The 26458-nt window shown below is 48.4% G+C and overlaps 1 protein-coding gene across 2 annotated transcripts in view; it reads left to right on the top strand.

Annotated features, from left to right (window-relative positions):
• Window positions 1-26458, top strand: part of KATNIP (katanin interacting protein) — a 172472-nt gene that overhangs the window by 7043 nt on the left and 138971 nt on the right. For both annotated transcript variants that reach the window (XR_009407000.1, XM_059415072.1), the window contains exon 2: window positions 11383-11438. Coding sequence is in view for 1 of the 2 variants with exons in the window: in XM_059415072.1 (XP_059271055.1) it covers window positions 11383-11438 (56 nt within the window). In the remaining variant the exon portion in view is untranslated. The remainder of the gene's footprint in view (window positions 1-11382; window positions 11439-26458) is intronic.

Here is a 26458-nt window from a genome sequence, read left to right as displayed (position 1 = left end):
TGATGACATCGGTCAGCAAGTGCCTTTTTCTTGCGTTGAGAATGTTAGCCTAAGCCTATAGACATCTGACATTTCAACCACTGCCCAAGCCAGCTCAGGAAGCTGGCCATTTCTCGTGCATATTCTTTCCCGCCTCCCTCCCTTTCCCTTGCTGTGTTCCCTGGAAGCTGTCTCTTTTCGGGTCACCTCCACACTGTGGATTGTGGTGACTGATACCACCTGCAAAATTAACTCCTCCCACATGGTGGGGTCCCTTGGCCTCCTCATGTATCCTGCTGTGTCCCAGGTACTGGGCTTCACGCCTTTCCTCTTCCTTGGGGACAGAAACCCACTCTCGTTCCTTTGTCTAGCCAGCTTTGGCCCCAGGACTGGCACAGGGAGATGTTCATGAGTGTTTGCTGGGCTAACATTGTAACTAGGAAAGAGATCAACTGGTTTGTCCCTTTGTGAATTGCTGGCTGGTCTCCATAAAACAGGCAGAGGAAAAGCCCTTGCAGCCAAGCCTACAGGTCAAGCTTCCAGAGATCTCACCTGGCTCCTCTTTCGCTAAGGAGAAAAGCATGGTCCCCCCAGACATTGTCCTCTGGAGTCGTTCAGACCAGTCCTAATAATATGCCTTCACCTAGCTACCTTCACTACACCCCCAGCCCCTGTTGCAATCCCTCTACTTTGCAGTTAGCGTTCCTGTCCTCCCATTTTTTTTTTTCCCAGTGGGTTCACCATCGCCCCCACCTCCTGCCTCATTTTTGATTCTGATGCTACCTTGACCACCGTTAGCTGATGGATACTCTGGAGACAGCCCCTGACTTAACATGTCCTTGGGGGATAGGAGGGTTTTTGGTCAATGTAGCACCAGGCCGGAAGTTGGATCACCAACCCATTCAGGGACCACTGCACTCTGTTACAGACTCTGAGTGACTTTGCAATGCAATGTGTGTACATGCCTGTGTGTGTGTTTGTGTGTGTGTGTGTACGTACATGCATGTGCACGCATGATCTCTCTCAAGACTCCCAGACTGTTGAGGGGTGCTTAGGTGGCTCAGTTGGTTAGGTGTCCAACTTTTGGCTTGCGCTCACATCATGATCTTGGGGTCCTGAGATCAAGTCCCGCATTGGCTCGGCGCTCAGCACAGAGTCTGCTTGTCCCTTCTCCCTCTGGACTCTGCTCCTCCCCCAACTCACTCAAGCACTCTCTCTCTCTCAAACAAATAAATAGATAAGATCTTAAAAAGAATCTGAAACTATTTAGATAACTTTTTATGAACCTGCCTGAAATCAAAGGTTGATAGTGGCAAAAGAGACTTATCAGATGTAGTCCAGGGAACTTGATAGATTTCGGAACTCTTTAAGGATCCTATGGAAGAAAACAAGTTTAGAAGCCTGCAGGGGGCACCTGGGTGGCTCAGTCTGTTGGGTGTCTGCCTTTGGCTTGGGTCCGGATTGCTCCCAGCATTGGGCTTCACTGTCGGGCTCCTTGCTCAGCAGGGAGTCTGCTTCTCACTCTCCCTCTGCCTGTTGCTCCCCCTACTTGTGCACTCACTCTCTGTCAAATAAGTGAAATCTTTAAAGAAAAGAAGAAGAAGCAGCAGCCTGCAGGGACCAGGCAGGTGATGTAAGTGACTGCAGTGTCCAGGGTGGATTTCATTAGGCTGCTTTATGTCCGATTCTTTCAACACCTGTGTACACTTTGCATACCTGGCAATATTCATCAGTTTCATTAGGAACTCGGTTGCCTACTAATTCCTTGCAGTATGTGGCTTCCTCCATCTCTCTCTCATCCATAGAATAGAGGTAAGAGTTGTCCCACCCCCTGGGGTTATTGTGAAAATTAAAAGCATTCATTAAAAGCCCTTAGATCAGGACCTGACACACGACAAGTCCGTATGTGTTCACTGCCATTAGGATGATGACGATTCTCTCTTTTGCCGGAGATGTGGCCACTTTCATCTTCACTGTAGGGAAAAACCTCTCAGACCTGCTGATAAACGGCACCTTGGACTTGACCTCAGTGGCAGGGAAGACAACCAGCCAGCAGGGGCTGGGAACCAGAGGATACCATGCCAACTGTCAGGCCACTGTCCTCATCCTCAGACCACTATTGCCAGGCAGGAAGGCAAGTCCTGTGTTGCCAGATCATTTAGGTTTGCAAAACCATCCAGAGCTCAGGATTTTAAAATGTCTTATCTCCCAAGGTGTGTTAAAAAAAAAAAAATTTTTTTTTTTTTTTTAAACATTATGGAGACCAAACAAATATTTGTGGGGTGGGTTCAGCCAGTGAGTAACTTCCAATCTGGTCTGACCGCTGTCATTTATCAGATGTTGGGGACGCAGCCTGGGGAGTCAACATGCCTGCAGAGGTGGAGGAACAGGTCCAGATCCATTTCTGTCCAGCACCCCACCTCCCCACCCTCCTAATGAGCCCTTGTGGTGGGAAGTCCCGCCTCTTGCATGATTTCAGATGGAGATTTTATTTTAAGCCTGCAAAAAGGCAACCCTGAAAAACCAGGACAGAGGATTAGATTTGCTTCCCAGCTCTCCCCAGCTTCCCGTTGGTGCCCACTAGGTGAGAGCTCGTGGAGACCTACTAAGGAGACTCCAGTTCTGAGGCCGCATGACCTTGGGGGGATTCGTTTCTTTATCTCTCGGTGCCTGGACTCTGAATTTATAAAACAGAGATTAATAGTAGGACTTCCTCATAGGGCTGCTATGAGAATCAAAGGAATCCATCTATCTAAAGGCCTTAAAATGGTACCCAGCCCTTAATAGGATCTCAGTAAAAATGAGCTGTCTGAGGAAGGAACGTATCTTTTTCTTTAGGATTCCAAGGCAGCTCATGCATCCTTTCCTATGTTTTCCAGGACTACTTGGCAGCTCCTTGTGGGGGGAGGGAGGAGTGGAAAGCAGACACTCAGAAGACACTTTAATTTGGTTACATAAACGCAGGCTCACAAATGCAGTGTCCACACTTGTTGTCAGTGGGGGGCTGGGTTGGCCTGTGTAGTTGGAATGATGGATACAGAGGTCTACCAAAGTACATTTTAGCCTGGGAATCATGCTGTCACATAAGCCACTGATTAGATTACAGAAGTGTGGCATTTTCTTATCTTTACTGTTTCAAATGAAAAAAAATCAATATTTTCCAATTATCTCCAGTGGTGTATTAAACTCACTTTGTCATATTTCATTTCACCATCTGAGAAAGAGCAGGGGGATAGGGTCAGGAAAATACATCGTGAGAGAAGATGAAGTCTTCATAGCAGTTCATACTCAGGCCTCCAGTCCTCCGGGCATTGTCCATTCAAAAATTCGGTCATTCATTCATTCACAGATTCCGGAAATGTCTACTGATAGCCATTCCATTCCAGGCATTGTTCCTGGTATGGGAAATTCAGGGATTAAAACAAAGCCAGACAATGACCATTTCTGGGGCAGGGGGTGCAGGGGGAGACAGGCCACAACTACATTAACAGGAAAAAGATCAGATAGGGGCTGTGCAGAGGGTAAAAAGTAGGGAAGGTGGTGTGCTTGTTAGTCCTCTCTGAAGAAGGAGCTCCCTTCAGGCTGAGTGAGATCTGATTGGTAAGAAGGAGCCAACAGGGGAGGACTGTGAGGACAAAGGACCCGGTGCAGGAAGGAATCTTGAGTCCAAAGAGCAGAGGAAAGAGTAGCGGGCTGCAGGTGTGCGTGGTGTGGATGTGAGCATGCGCAAGTGGAGAGCATGCAGAGGGAAACGCACTGGAGGGTTGAGCAGGCAAGGGATATAATCTCATTTTTAGTTGGCTGCCATGGGAAAAGCCCAGGAATAACAGAGACAGGACTCTTGCCAGGTGGCTCTTTGATGATCAAGGGCCTCGCAGAGCGGTGATGGGGAGGAAGGGAAAGGTTCAGGAAGCATTTGGGAATCAGAGTCCAAAAGAACCTGCTGAGGTCCATGAACACACAGCCAGCCGTTTATGGGGGAGTGAGCCACTCACTGCTAAGCACCTACTATGTGCAGGGTCCTGTTCTAAGCTTTTCACGGGTCCTATCTTAATGCCAACCATAGACTGAAATGGAATCGTGCTATCAGGGTTTCCAAACAGGTACCGAGAAGCTGAGCCAGACAGGCTGACCCACCGCCTACCGTCTCTGCCGCCGCACAGCATTGTCCCCAGGCTCTCATGTAATTATGAAGTCAGCCGCAGAATGCATGGCTAAGCATTTTTAGAAATGCACAAGCAAATGCACGTAACAGTGTGCAGGTTATAAATAACCATTTCTAGCTGCCAGCTGCTGTTTGGGTTTGGAGAGGAAAAGAGGATCTTAGCATGACTTGTTTATCTCAGGTAATTTGGCAGTAAACTGGGCTCCGGGAATTTGAGTTACACAGAAAATGCAAAGGAAGAGTGACAGGGATATTGTTTTGGGCTTTCAGAATACAGAACGTGACTTAAAGTCCCCAGAACCAGCCTGGAGGCGTGCATGGGGAATTGGAAGGAATCTGGAAGTGTCGCAGAGTCCATGTTTACCTGTCTTCCAAACAGTCACGCTTTTTGTCTAACAGATTTCTGTTACAATGACGAGATTCCCTTAAAGGGCTCTCCCCGCTTCCCTGCAAAAGTGGTCCGTGGCATCAAAGTAGCCTTCTGCCTAGTAGCCTATTCGGTTAGAATCTAGAAGCCTGCTTTGTTGGATCTGTAGAGAACTTTAAAAAACTTTTTTTTTAAGCTACTTGTCAGTATTTAAAACTTAGAAACTTTCTCCTAATACTGGTCTTCTCTAGAAAAATCCAATCCCATGAGACTGGGCCCATATTCCTGCATGGAAACTGGCAGCTGGAGTCAAATAGTGATTCCCCGGGGCCACCTGGGTGGCTCAGTCAGTTAAGCCTCATTCTTGATTTTTGGCTGGGGTCGTGTTCAACAGCAGCACCCAATAGTGATTCCCCTCAGGCTGGACAGGAGCTCCCCAGGCTGCTCTGTCCCCGCCCTGCCACCTTATGTGCCGCGGGTGTCTTTGCAAAGGCTGCAGGTGGAAGTCCAGGAAGCTGGGCTGGGGCTAAAGACCTGTGGGAGTGGGGTGGTAATGACAGTGGGGCTGGGGTGCTCGCATTCCTGCACTTGGCACGAGGGGACGCTGGTAGCGATCAGGGTCTAGGGAACACTGGATTAGCAGCCAGACTGACTGGCGTGTTAATCCCATTCTTCCCCTTCCTTGCTCTGACCTTGGGCAGGTTGCTTTCTCTGAGCCCCAAGGCTTTGTTGTTGTGCCTAATAGGGAGTCCTGAGAGCTGTCACCTGGGGAAGGAGCTCCAGGGCTAGGTGCTCAGTAAGCACGAGGAAGCCACGATTTCCAGACGGCTGGACCGGACCGGACCGGTCTCCGTTTCCTTTTCCTTTTTTTTTTTTTTTTTTTTTTTTAAAGATTTTATTTATTTATTTGACAGAGAGAAATCACGAGTAGATGGAGAGGCAGGCAGAGAGAGAGAGAGGGGGAAGCAGGCTCTCTGCTGAGCAGAGAGCCCGATACGGGACTCGATCCCAGGACCTGAGATCATGACCTGAGCCGAAGGCAGCGGCTTATTCCTCCTTCCTTTGTCCTTCTCATCGCGTCTGGCTGTCTCATGCGAACTTTGCCCTTGAATACAGGAGCAGGTTACCGATAGTGTATTGGCTTAGCCAAGAAACCGCTGTTCCAATGTCCAGAAACCATATTTTGTCATCATTTCATTCTTATCTTTCACGCATCGTGGATCAATCTCTTGAAAGAAGACAGTTTATCTTCCCAAGATACTGTGTTGTCTTTTCGGGGTGCTTTGGGGTGCTGAGGTTCGCAGAGGCTACTCTCGCTCCCTCTGGCTGACTCCCCCTTCTTGGGTTCCCTGAACAATCTACATTTTCCATTGTATTTTTTTAAAAAATTTGCATCTACCTTTGGACATTTAATATTTTAAGTTTCTTTTTATTTTTCCAAAAGGAAATAGGTCCATGTACATCATTCAAAAATAAAAAAATATAAAAAGGAACAGTGATTTCTTGTCTTTGTACATGTAGCTCTGGGTGGTTCTTCAAATAGGATGGGTGTATTTATTCTTATTTTCCTCTTAGACAAAAGATCGCATAGTTCATATACTTTCTGCCTATCAATTTTTTCCTTATGTACAAGGAGCTTGTCCATTCTTTTTTCCAGCTTCCCAGTATTCTGTGCCATTGTGTGGATTCGCCGTATTTATTCATCCAGCCCCTACTGCCAGACCTACGGGTCATTTGCAACATTTGTTATTGCAGATTGTGATACAGTGAATACCTTTGTACATCCATTTCCTCTTTGTAGAGGTAATTCTTTGCAGCGAATTCCTGGAAGTGCTATTGCTGGCCCAAAAGGAAAATGCACCTAGACTTCTAAGGATATTGTCAAAATACCTTCCAAAGGTATTTTATATCCATATACACACCCAAAGTGTCATTCTGCACTTCCCCTCTCCTCAGTGCTCCAAAGTGCCAGCTTCCTAGCTCTTGCAAACAGGATGTTGTCAAACCTCTGATTTTTGCCAGTCCGATTAGTGAGATTAAGTGGTATTTCAGTGGGATATTTGACATTTAAATTAAATTCCACAGATATATAAAATGAGAGCAATATAAGCTCTCCTGTTTGGACAACAGAAGAAATAAGCTCATTTTTGTGACCTCATGGCGCTACCATCCCCCCAGTGGAGAGAAACAAGTTCTTTGTTCAAAGCTCCTTTGTGGCGGGGAGGTCCCAGCATGGGCCCTCTCTGCCGGCAGCATTTCCACTGGATTTATTCTCCAAAGCCCAACCCCTCCTGCCAAGGCTGAGCATTTCACCTGAGCAGACAGGTGTGAGCGTCTACCGCCGAGCCCGCCTGACCACTCTTGGCATCTTAGGTATTTACCCGGCTGCTGGCACACCGTCTTCTTTGATCATGGGGAAATCATTTCCATCTAACCCCTTTACTAATTGCTCTAGCAGTCCAAAGGACATTGAAAAGCTGCATCACAGAAAGAATTGCTTATATCAGACTCCCTCCCAGATCGGTTCTCGTGGGCTTGTACTTGTCTTTAACACCCTGATTAAGGATCCGTGTGGCCTGGTGGTTAGGGCTGAAGGTTCTGGAGCCAGACTGCTCAGCTCCAGATCAGTCTCCTCTGCTCACTAGCTCGGGTGATTAGGGCAGATTTTCTAGCCTCTTTGGGTCTCAGTGACTGCATCTGACAAGCGGGATAATAGTGCCTATTTCTTGGGTAGTTGAGAGGAGTACATGGGTTGATTTGTTGACTTAGCCTGGAGCTCAGTGCCTGGCACAGAGTAAACCCGACTTAAGTTGAGCTCACATGGTAATCACAATGATTAATATGATTGTGATGGTGATGATGTTAGTGACGATGGCCATTGGAGCACAGGGAGCCCTGTCACTTACAAGCTACGTTTCTGTGACCTCGAAAAAGCAGTTCAATCACCCGCTTAAAGTTTGCTTCTCATTTCTTCCTTGCTCATACCAGCGGGATAGTACTGTCCATCTAGAGCAAGAGTCAGCAGACTACAGCCTGGGAGTGAAATCCAGCCTGCCGCCTGTGTTTGTGAATAAAGTTTTATTGGAACACAGCGTTCCCCATTTGTTTACATATAGTCTAGTGCTGCTCTTGCAACATGATGGCCGAGTCAAGTAGTTGCACCAGAGACTTTATGATTTAATGAACTTACGGCCTATAAGGTAAAAAATATTTATTCTCAGGGGCACCTGGGTGGCTCAGTCGGTTAGGCTTCTGCTTTCGGCTCAGGTCATGATCTCAAGAGTCCTAGGATCGAGCCTTGCATGGGGCTCTCCGCTTAGCAGTGAGTCTGTCCCTCCCTCTCCCTTTGTGATCTCTCTTGCTTTTGCTCTCTTCGATAAATAAATAAAATCTTAAAAAATATAAAAATAAAAAATATTTACTCTCTGGCCTTTTACAGGACAAGTTCACTCTTCTTCTACCCTTATAGGAAAAACAGAGGGAGTAATCACCATGTGAATAACTTAGTTAGAAATACTGCACAATGATATGCATATGTATTTGCATACATTTCCATATGCACCAAATATTTCACATGTGGAGTAGACTATAGCAATGGTTAGAAAAGGCTGTGTCCAGGGCGCCTGGGTGGCTCAGTCATCAAGCATCCGCCTTGGGCTCAGGTCATGATCCCAGGGTCCTGGGATGGAGCCCGGCATCAGGCTCCCTGCTCAGCGGGAAGCCTGCTTCTCCCTCTTCCACTCTCCCTGCTTGTGTTCCCTCTCTCACTGTGTGTCTGTCAAATAAATAAATAAAACTTAAAAAAAAAAAAAACTCTTTAAAAAACAACAACAATAACAAAAATAATAATAAATTTTTAAAAGGCTGTGTCCTGTGGACTGTACTTCATAGGAGGTTTAGGGCTCTGTTAAGAGCAATTCTGATGCTGATTTTCCCTGCCTGATGGTTTCTGATGCAGAGGAAGACTCCCCGCCCCTCTGAAGGGTAGCCCTGAGTGTTATGGTCTACATCTAGAGCAAAGTAAAACCAAATGGTCAGAATATTCTAACCACTGAAAATAAGTCCAAAATGCAGATAAAATTTCTGAAGTCCTGCATGGGAGGATATTATATGCCTTCATGTCTTTTTCATTTCTGGGGTGTTTTTCTCCCCGTTCCCAGGCACATGTCTGTTTTATAATGTGAGGTCCACATCTATCACTTACATTTGGCCTTATTTACGGTCTCATGGCTAAAAATGACAGGTCGCCTTGCAAAATGCAGGGGGAACACCTCAATTTTGCAAGCGACATCTTTTGATACTAATGTCACCTTCTCCCACCTCCCTCCCTGAGCGTCCTGAGAATACGATGAGATCTAAGTAGGAGGGTATTTCGAGACGCTGAGTGCAGTGGACAGGTCCGGTGTAAACACGTTCTTTCTGTCCTTGGCAGGAAGGAGCAGCCTCCACGTGGAGCTACAGGGAGGAGAGAGGGCTCAGCGGTGTGAGGACTGGGTGTTAGATTACAAGTGCGCGTAATTAGCCTGGGTTATCTTCATTGGAAAATAAGCCAGTTATTTTCCAATTTAATGAATAAGCAGCTTCTAATGAACTCTGGTAGAGAGATTTGCTTTCCAATTTCAGTAGTTAAGTTTTGTGTTCTTTGTATTAATGGGTTGTTTTTATGGCCCATCTTAATGTTTTTCTTACTGTTCTCCATTGGTGTAACAGAATTTTAGGGATACAAAGCAACTCCCGAGGTGATTCACCCTGTCTTTTAAAATAAAAATAAAAATTAAAAAATAGGAAGAAAATATGGCCCAGAAGGATCCTGGGGGATCCTGTGACTTATCTACAATCTCCTAACTGGTCAGCTGTCCACTGGACCATGTCCCTAAGTTTGTGTCTAACCAGCACCAGAAGGGCTGCAGCCAGACTCTGGGAACTGCCATGTTTGCCCCTGGACTAGCTCTGCTTTCCTTCTCCCTGGTTTTGTTCTGGGGGCTCTCTCCCTGCTGGCATCTTACTTACTTACCTAAGCACTGCCTCTGCTGGTAGAACACTCTGGTCTGACCCCTGGTCTCCAAGCCTCCCTGTCACCTTCCAGCTCCAGGCCAGTCTCCTGGCTCCCAGCCCTGCCATGTGTGGCCTACGACCCGGTATGCCATCTTCTCTGGTCGGCCTTACAGCCTACAGTGAGTCCCTGGACTGACAGCTTAGACCAAGGGCAGTCAAGGGTTTCTGGGAGTGGCCGCCCTGGTTCTTCCCTCCAGAGCATCGGGGGTCAGGAGGTGGGATAAAATGGGTCCAAAAGCCCAGATCCCCTGGTCCTTAATTTTGGGCCTTCTTCTTAATTTTTTAAATCAATAAACCTTATTTTTTAGAGCAATTTTAGGTCCATGGCAAAGTTGGGTAGAAAGTACAGCGTGTTTTCGTAGACCCTCCCTGTCTGCACACAGTACAGCCTTTCCCCACTGCTGGCATCCAGCATCTCAGTGGTACGTTAAGTGGGTATCTGTGGAACGCAATGACAGATCAATTTCAGGTCACTCTGCTCTGCCTGGGCATTCTCTGGTAGTCTGTCCCCCAATGAATTTCAAATTCTGTCTTTCGAAATGAATTTCAAATTCCAGTTGACTGCAGTTGGGTTACTGAGGTTGGGGTCCTGTACAGCCTTGGAGCTCCCCTCCGAGGACAGGGAGGAAAGGGAGAGAGAAGGGGGCAGCTTAGGGTGTCCTTATGAGCTGAGCAGATAACCCAAAGGACATCTACTCTACCATGATCTTTTATAATCCAAGGTCTCCTATAAGTTCTCTGGCTGCCTCTTTTCCAAATCCTTTATTAATATCGGCCCTAAATTCTGGCAATTGCCAGAGGTTCATCATTGCTTTTCCCCTTATTCTCACTTTCTTGGAAAGAGTGTCCTCCTTTGACCGGTGCTTCATCACCGGCTATGAGGTCCCCCACCCTCTGCCCCCCACACCCATGTAGACTTATTGGAAGTCACCACATCCAGAGACAAACATCTTTCCTCCGAGACTCAGTCCCCGCTTCTTGCCTCTTGATAAGTCATTGCTAAGTCTTTTTGCTCCTGCTTTGGAACATTCTTGGGTCATGGGACGTGTGGTACTGATTTTCTCACAAATAGCCACCTGCGAGGAAAGCTGGGTAATTTGGAAGACACATGGGCAAGGCGCAGAGGTTCCCATGTTACCTTTTAAAACCAAGGCAATCCATTAATTTTCCATCAAGGAATCCTTTTGTAATGGACACTTGCATAAAAGTTGTGAAAACTGCATTTGGAACAGCATATTTAAACCATATGATGTTGAGCTGTTGAATTTATGCATACTTTCAAATGTTAGTCTTCCAGTTTTCTAAGAAAAGCAACATTCTCTCTGAAATTGCGCATTATATAGGAAATGTGGGTGATTACTGCTAATTCACATCTGTACCATCACCTAGATAGCAAGTTTGGGGGTTTGGTGAAGCCCACTGGTGTGCACTGATCAAAGGTTATGTGTATGCACACTGTGGAAGGCATTTTTGTGGAAGGCATTTTATATAATTCCAAACAATTTAATAAAAATGTAATTCGACTGGGAAATCTTCCGTCGGCCCTGGCAGAGTGCAGATAATGTTCCAGATTAAAGAGCTGAGGCTTTGTTCATTACAGTCAAACGACGCGAGTGTGTGAATTACCATTTCCTTGCCGTTGGTCTATTTCAAGAGTATGGCATTTTCCCACTATAATAATAGGCTACATTTTCTTAAAATCATTTGATTATGATTGGTCCCGTCTATTCAGTTTGCAAATAAAAAGCTTTTGTGGTGATAAACTAGCTGCTTTAAAATAGCCTTCATCTCTGGTTCTGCTTTTGAACTGCTACAGGTCAGACTCTGCGAAAGGCTGACAGAAGCCGGTCGTGCTCGCGGGAGAAAAAGGAGGTAAATGTGTCACTGGTGAGGGTGGGTGGGAGGCAGCTTGGTTTGAAGGGGGCCTTCCGGTGAGTAAGAATGCCTGGATCTCCTGCTTGTCCCTCTCGGAGTCTCCAGCTTGAATCCTGGTCCGGAAGATATCTGGCACCTTGAGGTCTCAACCAGAGTGTCACTGGTAGTAACAGTCTCTTAGAAAGTGTATCAGTTAGCTTTGTCTGTGTAACAAATTAAACCCATGTTTTAGGGATGTCAGCAACAGTGCTTTTAGGTCATGATTTTTTGGGTCAGCAGTGTGGGCTCAGCAGTTCTGATTTCAGCTGGGCTCACTGTGCCTTTGCAGTGAGGATTATGTCACCTTGGGGATGGGAATACCAGAGCTTCAACTCTCTTTTAGTGCTTTCTCATCCACCAGCCAGCCAGCCAGCTTTGTTCTTCTGGGGGTTCAGGGGGTCAAGAGCATGAAGAGCAGAAGCTATAGCCCCTCTTGAGCCCTGGGCTTGGAACCCAACAGCATGGTGTCCCTTCTGCCAACTTGGTTTTCTTTAAAGCAAGTCACGCGGTCAGGCCAGGTTGGAGGGGTGGGGAAGTAGGCCTCACCTCTGCATGGGAAATCTACAAATACCGCGGCCATTCTTGAAACCTGCCGCACTGAGCCCACCTGCCCTGCACCCGGCAGAAGGGATGAGAGGGACACAGCCCCGATCTCATGGTGGGTGCCGTATAGATGGAAGGGATGTGCAGTGGGGTCATCATAACGCCATGTGAGAAGCACAAAGAGAGTGGAATTTCAGTACAGAAAAGGGCTCACCTGACTCTGCCAGTGATCTCCAGAAAGGCAGGCAGAAAAGCCGATATGCAGGCTGCCTCTTTAGAATGAGCAGCAGTTTTTCAAGCCAAGTGAAGAGCATGGTCAAAGTCAAAGTCAGACACAGATAAGGAAGGTTGCAAGATTACTGAGCCGATGGGGCGCCTGGGTGGCTCAGTGGGTTAAAACTTGGGTCATGATTCCAGGGTACTGGGATCGAGCCCCACATCGGGGGCTCTGCTCAGTGGGGAACCTGCTTTCCTCATCTCTCTCTGCCTGCCTCTCTGCTCACTTGTGATCTCTGTCTGTCAAATAAATAAAATCTTAAAAAAGATTACTGAGCCAGAGGGTACAAAGTAGAAGCAAGGACCCAGACGGTACCTCAGGGTCCTCGGATCCAGTCTCAAGCTCCCCAGAGTTTGAATTGGAGTCGTATGTAGCCACAGATGGGTATAGGGGAACCGTGCGAAGGCACGAGGCTCATCTTAACTATTGACCAAATCTTGAAATTCGTCCTGTGTCCTCTGAGTTGGCCTCATCCTCAGCCAAGTGAAGCAGGTTGGAGTTGGACCGCAAAGGGCCGTGGGAGCTTTGCCGTGGCTGTCATCTTGTGCCCTCTTGTCTCCTTTCTCAGCTGTAGCCAGAACAGCCGGCATGGGTTTCCTTTTTATTCAAGCCACCCGCCAGGGACGAGGGCTAGGACCTTGGTGCTGCTGAAAACATCTAGCTGTCAGCCCTGATGGCCATTCTAGAAACTGAACCAGAATGGATTCTGTCACTCCTTCCTGGTAGGAACATTTTTCTGGATGCAGGAGCTGGTGTGCGTATCTCCCACAAAGTCCTTCCAGGGTCTTGGAACAGGAGTGAGCATGGGCCCCAGCAGGCTCCCAGCCCCCCTTGATCAAGTGACTTAGTGTGGGCTCCCCCAAAGCCAGGAATGAAGTATTTCAACCTAACCGAGGCTTTTGGTCACAGAGTAACATCACGGCATTTATCCACCTGAAGACATTGACTGGAAGTCGACAAAACAGGGCAGCAGGAAGGAGATACGCAGCCCCTCTGTCTTTCTCCTTGGCAACAAGGACTCCCTGATTGCTGCTTTCCTGGCTCCTCCCATCATGCCGGTTGCCCGAGAGCACTTCATCTCCCTCCTCTTCTGCAAAGAGTGGAGATGTTTATCACAATTTCTAAGTTTTACCCCAAAAGAGATTTAAAATGGTTTCAGGCCTTTCTGGAAAAGACGGTGCGGACTCTTTAAGAAAACAGGGCTTTTGTTTGGTTAGAGAATCAAGAGAAAGAGATAGCAAGCTGCCAGGATGCTCATCTTGATCAATGAGAACATGCTTTTCCTGCCCACTTCCTCTTCTGCAACCCACACCCCCATCACCTGTGAAATCTGTACTTCCTGAGACTCATGCCTAACACAGGATGCTAGTTAGAGATCAGACTCTCACCATGAAAGGCAAGGGGAAGACGAGCTCGTTGGAACAGACAGACAGGTGCCTCGTGCTGCTTCGGTGGTGAGGTGACACGGGCCTGGTCGCATCAGGGCAGGTGAACATGCTGTTTCCTTCCTGGGTCAGGACTGGGTATTTCTCCATGTGGTCCTGAGCCAACCCGGCAAGGGGAGGAGATAAGGCTATTCACAGTGAGCTCAGCAGGCCAAATTCAGCCCCAAGATGTGTTTTATTTGGCCCAGACCCTATTCCATTAAAAAAAAATTAGCTGTCCACATTTACAATTTTCGCATTAAAATGTGCACTTCTGGCTTCTTTGATAAAATGGAGAATGACAGCAGAGGCCTTATTCCCGTGAAGCAATGCTGGGCCATGGCTGGTGGGGGGGAGGGCCTCCATTCTGCCATCCCTGCCCTCCACACACACACACACACACACACACACACACACACACCTGCTGAGCAGCAGACAGGTGTCAGCAACCGCACTGTGACCAGCCCTATGCCAAGGGCTTTGTTTCAGTGGTCGAAAACATTGCTGCCCGTTAGAGTCACCCTGGAGCTTTTTAAATACCCTGAAGTTTAGGCGTTTTTCCAGACCAGTTAAATCAGCGTCTTTTTGGGTGGGACACCCCCACCCCCACCCCCACACCCCAAGCCACAGTTGAGAACCAGTGCTTGGTCCATATTAAGTAACCCCTGGCTCTCAGCTCAGGTCCTGCCCTGAGCAGTGCATGCCTGCATGGCCCCGAGACACCCCAGTTCTCAAGGCCTCCCACAGACACCGATAAACCCCCATCAGGTGCTGGAGGAGGGAGAGCGGGCTTCCTGGAAGAGCCCCCGTAAAGCGAGGCTTTGGAAGAGCTCCAGTCCTTTCAGAAACATGCGTCCGATGGTTAACCTGAAGCCGGTAGATACTTTCCATTTAGCTGGTAAAAGTATTCTTGGCCTTGTCTCTAACAAGTATTCATGGTTTCTGCCTGTAGAGATTATATAGTGTTTATGGCCCTTGGTCTTGAATTATTCATGATTTTGAAATTGTGGTCATTGTAGTTTACTCAAAAATCATTAGGAAGTAAATTTATCACACAGTGTTTAAAAACGTGGAAAAGAAAACCACAAAGGAGGAAAAAGATCTGTGTTCATCAGCCCCCCAGCATCCATCCTGTTGCCCGTGGCACTGTGGGGCTCACGGCCATGGCGCTGGGGACAGCACAGAGCTGCTCGGGCCGCACGAGACGGAGTTCCCTCAGTGTACTCCTCCTGCCTCAGGTCCCGGTCATCTGACCTTGGCTGATTCTCTTGACCCCTCTCACTGCCTTTTGAGATTTCTGTTTACTAGGCAGTAATGCGTTAAAGTACCCCGCACAGCACCAGACCCGTAGTAAGCATTCCATAAATGTTAGTTGTTACATTATTTTAATCATTTCTTAGCATGTCTAATATTTAACAGAGAGGTATTCGTGTCCTTGGACAGAGAAGGCGCCCGATGGTACTTCCTGCTGAAGGGATGTCCCTTGCTCCAGCTGCACTGGGAGCTGATTCCATCCTTCCAGTCTCCTGGCTGTATGCCCCTAGGCAGGCTAGATCCAGCGCCCCTACTCTGAACCAGTCTGAGAGTCTCCAGTGATAATGGACTGCCTTCTTTTGCCGCTGATTGGAGATTCTGAAAAATGCTCTTAACAGCACACTGATCTGCTGAGCTCACTTTGTAAAGGACTGCAAAAGTCGTTTAACTCAACCACCAAGAAAATGTTACGCTTTCCCTTTGCATGCACGTACAAGCACACACACTTGGACACATGGACACATGGACACTGGCGCGCGCACCCACACACACATGCACACACACACACACAAGTACCTCCTGCTGTTAAGCAAAGTCTTCCATTGCAAGGACTAGAGACTCCTTCCATCTTTGCCATGCAAAAGAGGAGCTGGAGAACACAGTGGAGGGAGTCCGGGATTCCGGCTGCCTCCAGGGATGGGGAAGGCCCGATGACTCTCTCTACCATCTCGAACATGCCGCCACTCTTCTCTGCTCTGTGCACCTCGTCACTGTCTTGCTCTTCCCTCTCCTCCCTTCTCCCAGTTCAGATGCAGAGAGAGTCTAGTCTGATTGACCTGGTAGTCAGTACCAAAGGATATTTGGGGGACACAGTGCTCCTGCTATCAGTGCCGCAGATGCCCTCTCAAGAAGCAGGCGCAGTAAGCAATGGCTGGTGTGTCCTTCGAGAAATCTTGCGTAGACATGCAGCTATGCAGAACAGATCTGTTCCTCTTTGTCTCCGTGATAGCACAACAACACATGACACCTTTTCCTTGGATTTTTTTTTTTTTTTCCACTTAATACCATGTTTTGGAGAGCATTCCATAAGGACTTGTTCTCGGACCTCATCCATTCCTCTCTGTAGCTGCGTAGTGCTCCACTGTGAATTCACGGAAGCACAGTCCTTTCTCTGAAACCCTTGGGGCCAAATGTGTTTCGCTGTTTTAGAATTTAGAAAGTAACACCATCCCAGTGTGGCCTGGGACAACACCCTATGATCAAACACATTAACACATCTGCAGGGAAATATGATTATTCATACTAAGTAGGATAAACAAAGGTGGTAAATTTCGTGTCAGTTCTGATCTGATCTGGTCTGGTTCTGATACCAAATAATGCATGTAAGGGAGTGTGGACCTGTCCGTAGATAATGTTACCATTCCTGGTGGACAGCTCTCTAGGCTGTTAAGAGAATTTGTTAGCAGAAGCGCACTTTAAGGAATACCCTCGAGCAGACATCTTTGTGCACATGTCCAAAGCTGAAATTCTTAAAAGTGGAATGACTGACTCAAAGAGTTGCTCTTTTTAAAAACGGACATTGCCACTTGGTCTCCCAACAGCACGAGAGAGGCAAAGCTTTTGTTCCAGGCCACCCTATAGCATGCTAACCACAGTGAAGTGTGGCTGTCCACACCAGGACCATTCAGTGGCCACTCCCATATGCTCTCCAGTCCGCTTTTTTCAGGAGGGAGTAGGAGCAGGGCAGCTGTCCGGAGAAGGACTGGGAGGCATGTCCAGCACCTCGATTTCTAAAAGCCATTTTTCCTGGGCCCTTGGCTCTGAGCACCTTGCTTGACTGGTTGCCAGAGCACCAGTGGGACTAGCGACTTGGAAGTTTCAGACTCTGCTGGCGTGCAGTGAAGAGACCCTTCCCCTTCCTCATTTCCGATTCCAGGCTTCTTGCCACTTCAGCTTTCTGGGCAATAGAGCATTGGCCCTTCCATATTTACAGATCTCAACCCCTTATTTAAAAATTTTTAAAAATTCTTTAAAAAGTAAAAAAAAAAATAAAAATTTGAAAAATAACTAAAGAAGAAGAAGAAGAAGAAGCGTGAGGGAGGAAAAAAAAAAATACAGCAATGCAGGCTGTTAGCCCTATATTACAAGAGCCTGTCCAGTGTGACAGCTGACATTCCAAATCCGTACTTTTCCTGGAATGAAAGCTTTTAGTTCACATTTCTGGGCAGAGAAGGACTACATCCATTTTTCATCCAGTTGCCAACCACATTCCCCATGGCAAAGTTACAACTGTCAGTCTTTTGGCCCCTTGGGGTCTTGGTCTCTGCAGCTCTTAGGGTTTGGAGGTGGGGGAGCCTTCATGCCACCGACAACTTCTGATCACTCCAGGGCAAACAAGTCACGTGGTGGGGCTCAAATTAGCAAAGTAGGGGATCCTGGGAACACTAGAACCAAGCAGCCTGGATTCTTAGCCTACCCACCCCATCACTCAGGCCAGTTGCCTGTCCTGCCTGTGAGTTGACTTTCTCTTCTAAGGAGTAAGGATCATAGAAAGCCTGCATCGGAGGGTCCTGGGAAGAACTCAGTGATTTAATATGTGTAAAGTCCTGGCAAGAATGCTTGGCACCGACTAGGAGCTCAGTAAATGTTGTGTGCTGTAATTTAGGACTGGCAAGGGCAAAGTCACCTGTTTATTTAGAAAGCTCATCCCTTCAGAGTCAGAGGTGGTTGAGAGGTCTTACCACGGAAAAACAGGCCACAGGTGGGCCGGTGTTCCTCACCCCTTTGTGGGTGATGGAAACTCATTGCACCAAATGGCCAGCCTACTCTGAGACCCCCACAGTCAGGCCAGGAGCCCAGGAGACATGTCCACAGATACAGTGCCCGTAACCCACGTTTGACAGCAGGGCTAAGATGCGAGCCTCAGAAAGCAAAGAGAATCAATTTCTGATAAAATGCCAGGAAGGAGATTGACGCGTCGGAAACCTTTCTGGTATCCGCTTAGCTTCCAGCACAAGATTAAACTCTAGGAAAAACCCATCAGAGAGCCGCAATTTGTGACCAGAAAGAGATAATGTTGACAGCTTCCCCTTCCCGGGTCTGTTTTGGGTAAACAATGTGCCCTTCAAAAGAGCTTCATCAAAGTTTTCTCTATTTCCAGATCCGAGGCATGAAATTGCCTTGAAAATGTCTCCCTCTACCTCCCCACCCCCAAATTCACTTTGTGGAATACAGAATGTGGTTAGAAATGAGAATGATGCTAAGAGAAGGAGCTTCCTGTGAATGCCTCTTGAAAGGCATGTCTGCTGGGGGAAAAGGGCCTGTGGACACTTCTGGAAGAGCAGGACAGGGGCCATGTCAGTGCCAGGCCACGTGGGCTCCAGCCACCACTGCTGCCCGTGGGTACCCTTACTATCCCCTCGCTGGGCCTCCATTTCCTCTGTGTTCCCCAGTCTGACAAGAGCCGTTGGTTCTGTGACCCCCACTTTCTCCGGGTTCACAGGCTGTCTCTCAGACGTTCAGGCGATAGGAGCCTTCCTGATAGGAGCCGAAAAGTTCAGGGGCGGGCCACACCAGGCATGGCTGGCGACACGTTCTCGTTCAGTCCCTCCAGAGTCATCCAAGCCCGCCCTCCCCGCCTCCCCCAGCAGGCTGTTCCATCTCAGAGCAGGCTGGCCACCAGTCGCCCCAGGTTCACTTCACAGAAGCAGGAAGACACGTTGGGGGGAGCGGTACAGGGGCTGGAGCCAGAAGGTCTGGGGTTGAACCCCAGCTCTTCACTTACTGTGTATCCACCCGCGGGCCTCGGTTTCTTCGTACGCAGAGTGGGGACGCTAGCGGCACCCTCCTCATCGTGTCTTCGGGGGACACTGCTTCACTCAAAGCAGGGCCCGGCGTGTAGTAAGCCCCGAGAAAGTGACAGGTATTTCTTCCTCTCCTTTCCGCCCTGGCTTTACTATAATTCTCTCAACAGTGGCAGCCAGAGAGAACAGTTTGAGACCCACGGCCAGCCCAGGGTTGATGGCATCCCAGTGAGGTGGCTGGAGTCGGGGCTGACCCCATGGGAAGCACTTGCTGGGGAAGGGGTGTTTGCCCAAAGGAGAATCAGGATCCAGTTCCCAGAAGAAGGCAGGGAAAGGTAGACAGTGAGTGGGCAGAAGGTCACAGCTGTGCAGCACACGGCCACCTCGCGGCGGGGACGGTGAGGCCGACAGCAGTGCCGCTGTCAGGCCCTCATGAGACCCGTGAGGTCAGCAGCCTGGTCCTCATCTTGCAAGGGAGGGTCCCTGGCTCAAGGCAAGCAGGCGAGCTTATCCAGTCCCCACTGCGAACACGGGGCTGCAGCGGTGCCGCGCATTGTGCACACCGTGGGAAGTGGCGAGTGCCTGCGTCTCCTCCTCACGTGAGTTCTGTGGCTGTCCCAAGCCTCATTTTGCTTTCTTTTGTTTTTCAGCATGACTTCCACTTTCTTTTTTTTCTAGAGGACGGTTTTTCTTTGGTCCTAGAGGACCTCGCTCCTCCGTTGGGCTTTGGTGCCGGCCATGGGGTAGCTCCCATGGATCGCAGTTGGGGAAGAGGGTATTCGGTCCTCCAGGGGGCTGCTGGAATACAATTCCTGCCTGCCTGGCTGCCAGGGGCCCAGGTCATGGGGATTCCCCTACAGCTTGGGAAGCACTTAGGCACCCGGAACTCTCACTTTCGAAATGTCCCCGATGGCTATGGCCTCTACTGTGTTGCAAATGACGGATTTCCTAATGTCCTCGCATAGGGACACACACTGGATAGCGTTGGCATGGCAAATAGGCTGCACGTGGCTGCAGCCTATTTGGGGCCATCTTGGAAGTAGGCCTCAAGAGCAAGGATCAGTTTCTTGATCTGTAAAATGGGCATCTTCGCTCCTTCCTCCCCAGTCTGAGGACTCAGGGGAGGTAGAGAGAGATGAACGCATGAAGCCCAGCCCGACTCGGGTCACCGACTGGCTCTCCCACAGGCCACTTTCCCTCTTCTCCCCTAGACCCTATTGCCAGTTCAGAGTTACCCTGGAGGACTGCATCCGTCCTCCTGGGACCAAAAGACTGGGCACGTGAGTAGGGAGGCAGGGGCAATGACAGATCACTCCAAGCCAAGCTGGTCTGGTACTTACTCCCCGTGTCCCCAAGTGCAGTTAATGACCGCTGGATTCCAACCTGAGGCCAGAGAAGAGAGTATGTGCTCCACCCCCACCCCCACTCTATGATTCAGCCCCAAATTGTGAAGCAAATATAAGCAAATTCATTGAAGTGCTCCACTTCTTTTCTGTTCCTTTTTTTGATCTAGAAACCTAAACTCTTCCAAAAAAATATTCTTTGGGAAGCTCATACTTTGTTGATGCCCCTGAAGATGGTTGGCACAAGAGAGAGGGAGCGGCAGGAGGGATCAAGGACAGGGCAGGGTCTAGCCCGGACTGTTGGCGCTCGCTTCCTGGCTCTAGCTGTGGAGCGTTGGCAAGGTAGCTGCTTCCGTTGTGTAGGTCTGTGCCTCCGTTTCCGCATCTGCAGAGTGGAACTGAAACGGAGTACGTGGACATGTGTGTGGTCCTCCCTTCTCCCCAGGGGCATCCTGTCCAGCTGTGCTGCCAGAGGTGGGGCTGGTCCATCCACACCCACCTGGCTGGGGCCCATACTAGACATTTTTCGTCTCTTTGTGATTCCAGAGCTAATGGACGCTGACTGTTAAGAAATTAGAAAATACGGAAAAGGTACACCAATCCGTCACTATTCTACACCTAGATCACGCCACTCACTTGCTTTCATGTTTCCTTTTGGCTCTTTTGTGCACACGTACCTATATGTCAGGATTAGGATCGTGCTGTGGGACAATTAGAAATGCCTGCCCTCCAGGGTGCCTGGGTGGCTCCACAGCTAAGCGACTGATTCTTGATTGTGGCTCAGGCCATGACCTCAGGGGCGTGAGATCAAGTCCTACATCAGTCTCCATACTGAGTGTGGACCCTGCTTGGGATTCTCTCTCTGTTCTGTCCCTCTGCCCCCCAACCCCGCTCTCTCTCTTTAAATAAAAAAAAAGGGACGCCTGGGTGGCTCAGTGGGTTAAGCAGCTGCCTTCGGCTCAGGTCATGATCCCAGCGTCCTGGGATCGAGTCCCACATCGGGCTCCTTGCTCCGCAGGGAGCCTGCTTCTCCCTCTGACTCTGCCTTCCACTCTGTCTGCCTGTGCTCGCTCTCGCTCGCTCTCTCTCTGACAAATAAATAAATAAAATCTTTAAAAAAAAAAAAAAAGAAAAGAAAAAAAGAGATGCCTACCTTCCATTCTTATTTTCAGCTTTTTATTTATTGAGCTATAACTTAACATACAATAAAGTGGATGATCTTAAATATATAGTTTTAAGAATTTGTGCAAGGGAGTACACCTGGAAATAGCCAGTTCTCAGTGGAATGTTCATCTTTCTAGACCTCATTCTATTTGTACAGTTCTATTCATTGTTTCCTTGGGGAGGTATTTGGCTGCACATAACAGAAAAGCCAACTAATAAGGCCTAAATTGGGGGTCAGCAAGTTTTTTTTGTAAAAGGTCAGATAATACATGTTTTAGGCTTCATAGGCTACACTGTCTCTATCACAGCTCCTCAGCTCTGTCATTATCCCAGGAAGGCAGCCAATTCAATATGTAAATGAGTGGGTGTGGCTGTTCCAATAAAACTTTATTTACAAAGATAGGTGGCAGGCCAGATTTGGCCTATAGGCTGTAATTGGCTCACCCTGGGCTTGACAGCAAGAATTCGTGTGGCTCCAGTGGCAAGAAATCTGGAAATACCCTCATAAGAAAAACCTAATTTACATTCCTCCCAAAAATATTTGAGAATGCCAGCAATCTTGCCAATACTGGGTATTAACAGCCTTTTATGTTTTTGTCAATATTCTTTGTCCTCATTCCTGTGTTTTGGGTAAATACCGCTCCCTCATCTTCCAGCTCAGTGATTTTCTCTCTGTCTGTATCTAGGCTGCTCTTCACTGTCTTTTGATTTTTTTATTTTGATGATTAAATCTTTCATTCATGATTTCTAATTAATTCTTCTCCATACTAGGTTATTCTTGTTTGATGAAGACAGTGTCCCCCATTATCCCTCCAAAAGTATTAAATATACTTCAAATGTCTCTGTTTGCATCACTATCCTGATGTCTTTGGTTGTTGTCCTTCTGTTAATTGAGTTGGCCCCTCTCTTTCATGGTATGAGTTGTCCTGGAATGTTCGGTGACTCATGAGTATGTGCTTCTTCTGTGTTCTGTGGGCTCTTGTTTTCATCTCTGTGGATGTATTTCTTTTTCTTTCTTTCTTTTTTTTTTGCAAGACAGTGCAAGTTGGGGAAGGACAGGGAGGAAGAAAATCTTGGGCAGGCTCCACACCCCGCCTGGAGCCCAACGTAAGGCTTGATCTCATGACCCTGAGATCATGACCTGAGCCAAAATCAAAACTCAGACACTCAAGCGACTGAGCCACCCAGGTGCCCCTGAACCCATTTCTTTTTAGCTGCCAGTGATCAAGTCAGAGGTGCGGAACTTGCTACGAGAAGTGTGGTGCTAATAGTTTGTCTTCTGAGCACAGGATCTTCTTTTCCCTTCTAGATATGTCCTGCTTTTCTGTCCCAGAGACCCCTAGTCACAGAACGACAAGCTAGGTGAACCAAAGAGCTACCTGTTCGTGCCCTCACAGAAGTTTGCAGTCCGTGTCTTTGAGCTCTGACTTCAGATTATCTCCTCGCAGAGAATGTGCTTCCTCCTGCTTTGGAGCAGCCCATGACTCCCTTCCCCTTTTGCAGCAAGCCTTCCCAGCTTCTGGTTTGGCCCGTGTTTCTTTTCATTGGCCCAGTTCTCTCCACCATCCCTTTCCCAGGGACATCTCGACATCCGGACTCTACCAGGAGCACCCCCTCTTTATTTTCCCGTGCTCTCGTGGACTTTAAATGGGGCCATTTCTGTGGGCTTGGGCAGGAGAGGTTGACGTGTGTACTTGCCCTCGGTCTTTCCAACTCAGTTCAGTCTCAAAGTGACTTCTTGTGAACGGTTTTCGCCTTCCTGGTCATGTTCATCTGAACAAGTTCATCTTTCTCTAAAAAGACACTATGTTGGAACCAGACTGAACATTCCAACTATGAACTGATTCACGTAGACTATAGAGATGGTGTGTACTTCTTAATAAGAACTGGATTCAGATACTAACTCGGCTCTCTACTCCATTGGCCAAGTCCATTGACTTCTCTAAGCCCCTGCCTCCCCACGTGACAAATGGGAGGAATGATCATAGCACCCACCTCCAGGTTCATGAGACTATCAACTGAAACAGTACATCAAGAGTTTAATGTGGGGCTCGGCATACAGTAGGTGCCAAAACACATTACTTCCTATCCTCTTATTTTAAGGAATTTCAAACACATTGTGTGTGCTGTGGCGGCGGTAGCTTTTGGCAGCCACACCATGCTGTTAGCTCATACTAACCACATTAGCAAAAGGCCCTGTCTTTGTTTCCTGAACTTGCCTCCAGCCAGACTTCTCTCCCAGTGCCTCTCCTTGTAGAGGACCTTTTCCTTGGCCGTGCTGCACTCTCTCAAGCTGTTCTCGATCCATCTCTAGCCTGTAGAAATTGATCTGAGCATGGATTTCGTCATCCAGCTTACTCCGTGTGCCTCCCATCCGAATGTCATCTGCAGACTTCATAAGCAGCCTTCCACGGCCAGATCTAGCCATTGATCAATGATGGCTTGGGATAGGATCAAGGACAAAACCCCGTGGCATGCCACCCTTCAGGGGAAGAGTAATTTAGATGACTGCACAAAGTTGATTAATTCGTCCAGTTCCTGTAATCGTCTGTCCTTGTGGCTTGATTATAATAATAGTAACATTAGCAACCATGTATCCATTCTTATTTGCCACAGACCAGGCACTGAGATAAGCACTTTTCATATATTACTTTTATTATAAAAGTCTGCAAGGGAAGTATTTGCATTACTTAGGACTCCGTTTAAAACAAAAACCTTTAGCTTTGGGAGAAGGACTATGTTACTTCGTTACAAGACTGCAGTGTAGGGGTGCCTGGGTGGCTCAGTCAGTTGGGTGGCTGACTCTTGATTTCGGCCCATGTCATGATCTTGGGGTTCTGGGATCAAGCCCTGCATCCGACTCTGTACTCATATACAGAAAATCTTCTGCTTGATTAGTCTTTCTCTTCCCCTCCCCCTGCTCACTCGTGCATGCTCTCTCTCTCTTTCTCTAAGGTGAATAAGTAAGTCATAAAAAAAGAAAAAGACTCTGCAGTGTGGCCACCTCTCAGAAGACAAGGGTAGGGACGCACCTGGGTGTCAAGAACGGTGAACCAGAGCCTACAACCTTGTAGGGTCCCAGAAAATCCTTCTCAGTGGCTCTTATCTTTAGGTCTGTCAGCATCTGTCATTCTTCACACTTGGTACAAACCAGCTTTCTCTCCTCATTTCACCGGGCAGAAAGTCATCCCACGAGCAACACCTGAGCTCACGTTGTTCATTTCAAGAGATTCAAGAGCTTCCAGATCCTCCCTGAGCCTGTCAGTCCCAGTTCTGCAGGATTAGTGGCCCTGCCTGGGTCAGGGGCCTGCTCCTAGTCCAGGCACATGCGGTGAGTGGCAATGTCGTCCTGTCTGGACATGGCCTGTGGGAGTCTCAGTGCTGTAACCTATGGCCATGGAACAGGTCAACGTCCAGAGGCCCCCTGTACATTTTATAAATGAAAGAGAGACCCAAAGTCACACAGCCAGTAAGTAGAGGGACCAGGACTTGACGGTGGTTTTGTCTGGTGCTGAAGCTCATGTCTATACGACATGCGTCCCATACCCTGGGTCACATTGTCCCAGGATGACCTCTATGATGAGGTCGGTCAGGGCTGGCCAGTGTCTCGGGCCACAGAGCTCAGGGCCACCTTGTGTCATCACCACGGTCCAGCCCTAGCCCAGGGCCCTGAGATCCTTGGCTCCCTGGCTTGCCTGTTTCTTTAGTGACTCAGCAGATGCCATTACAGAACTCAAAGCTTTGTGGAAGGACTTAACACTTAAGAGTATAACCACAGATTTTGGAGTCCAGTAAAGCCAGATTCAAATTCCAGCGGTTTCACTTTTTAACTGGTGACTCTCTGTGCCTCAGTTTCCATAACTTTAAAGTGGAGATTATACAGATACCCACTTTGTCGGTTGTTATGATGATTCAGTGAGATAATAACATGTAAACCCCATGTGGCCAGTGCAGAGTAATCGATTCTATAAATCGTAGCAGTTTATCAACTCTGGAACAAGGAGAAAGTACGGGATTCCAGAGGAGGAAGCCTGTAAATGAGCCAACAGGATAGCGAGGGGGACGTGTGTTGGCCAGGGCTTCAACGAGGAAATGACGCTGAAGCTAGAACAATGAGTGGGTAGGATTGGGGTATTGGGGTAACAGACAAAAAAGAACAGGTGCAGCACACACGTGAACATACACAGAAGTTCAGGGGGCCAGCAAGTAGTTTGTTGGGATAGAAGCAAACGATATGTCCGAGGAGCAAAGGGGGTGACTGGGGCCCCGTAGGGAAAACTGTTTGCTCATTCATACGTGGACTTGGTGTCCCCAGCACTGTCCATGGTCCTGTCGGTTCTGCAGTAGAGAAACACACAGATCCACACCGCACAGAGCTCGTGTCCTGATGGTTAGAGGCAGACCCTGGGCAAATGAATAAGTGAAATATGAAGGGTGTCAGAGAAAAAAAATAGAGCAGGGAAAGGGATGGGGAGTGCTGGGCCGGGGTCCCCAGGAAGGCCCCCGTGAGAAGGGAGCAGAGACTAAAGGAAGTAAGGGGGAGAGAGCTGGGACAGAAGTCCCAAGGGTGGGGGCTGTGGGGCTGGGTTAGCGGGAGGGGAGGCAAGGACACGGGGGGAGGCCGGGTCGTATAGGGCCTTGTGGCCGTTTAGAAGGACTTGGGCTTTTGTCCGAGTGAGGAGCACTTTGGGCAGGAGGGGGCCAGAACCAAACATTGTAGCAGCATGTGCTCTCTGACTGTGTGTATGACTAGACCCTGGGGCAAGGGCAGAAGCAGGAGATCACTGGGGTCCCCCGGCAGAATCCCCGTGGAGGTGATGGTGGCTGGGATTGGGGGCGGCAGTGGCGGTGCAGAGAAGGGGCTGCGTCCCGAGCACGGTGAAGGGAGAGCCACGTGGATTTGTTGTTGGGTTGGCCATGTGTGGGGGAGAAAGAGGGGAACCAAGGGCTTTTCAGGTCCTGCCTGAGCAACCAGAAAACAGAGGTCGGTTAATACCTGAAATGGGGAGGAGTGGGAGCAGCTTTTAGGGGCAAGAAATCAGCTCAAAACCTCTCAAGACCTTAAGCAGGCTACTGGATCTGAAAATCTGGAATTCAGAGGGAAAACCATGTCAAGCTTCATCTATCTGGAATGTGAAACCATTGATTTTTTTTTTTTTTTTTTTCCCCA

The sequence above is a fragment of the Mustela nigripes genome, chromosome 11, assembly GCF_022355385.1.
Source record: "Mustela nigripes isolate SB6536 chromosome 11, MUSNIG.SB6536, whole genome shotgun sequence".
NCBI lineage: Eukaryota > Metazoa > Chordata > Mammalia > Carnivora > Mustelidae > Mustela > Mustela nigripes.
This window is presented reverse-complemented; position numbering and strand designations above follow the sequence as displayed.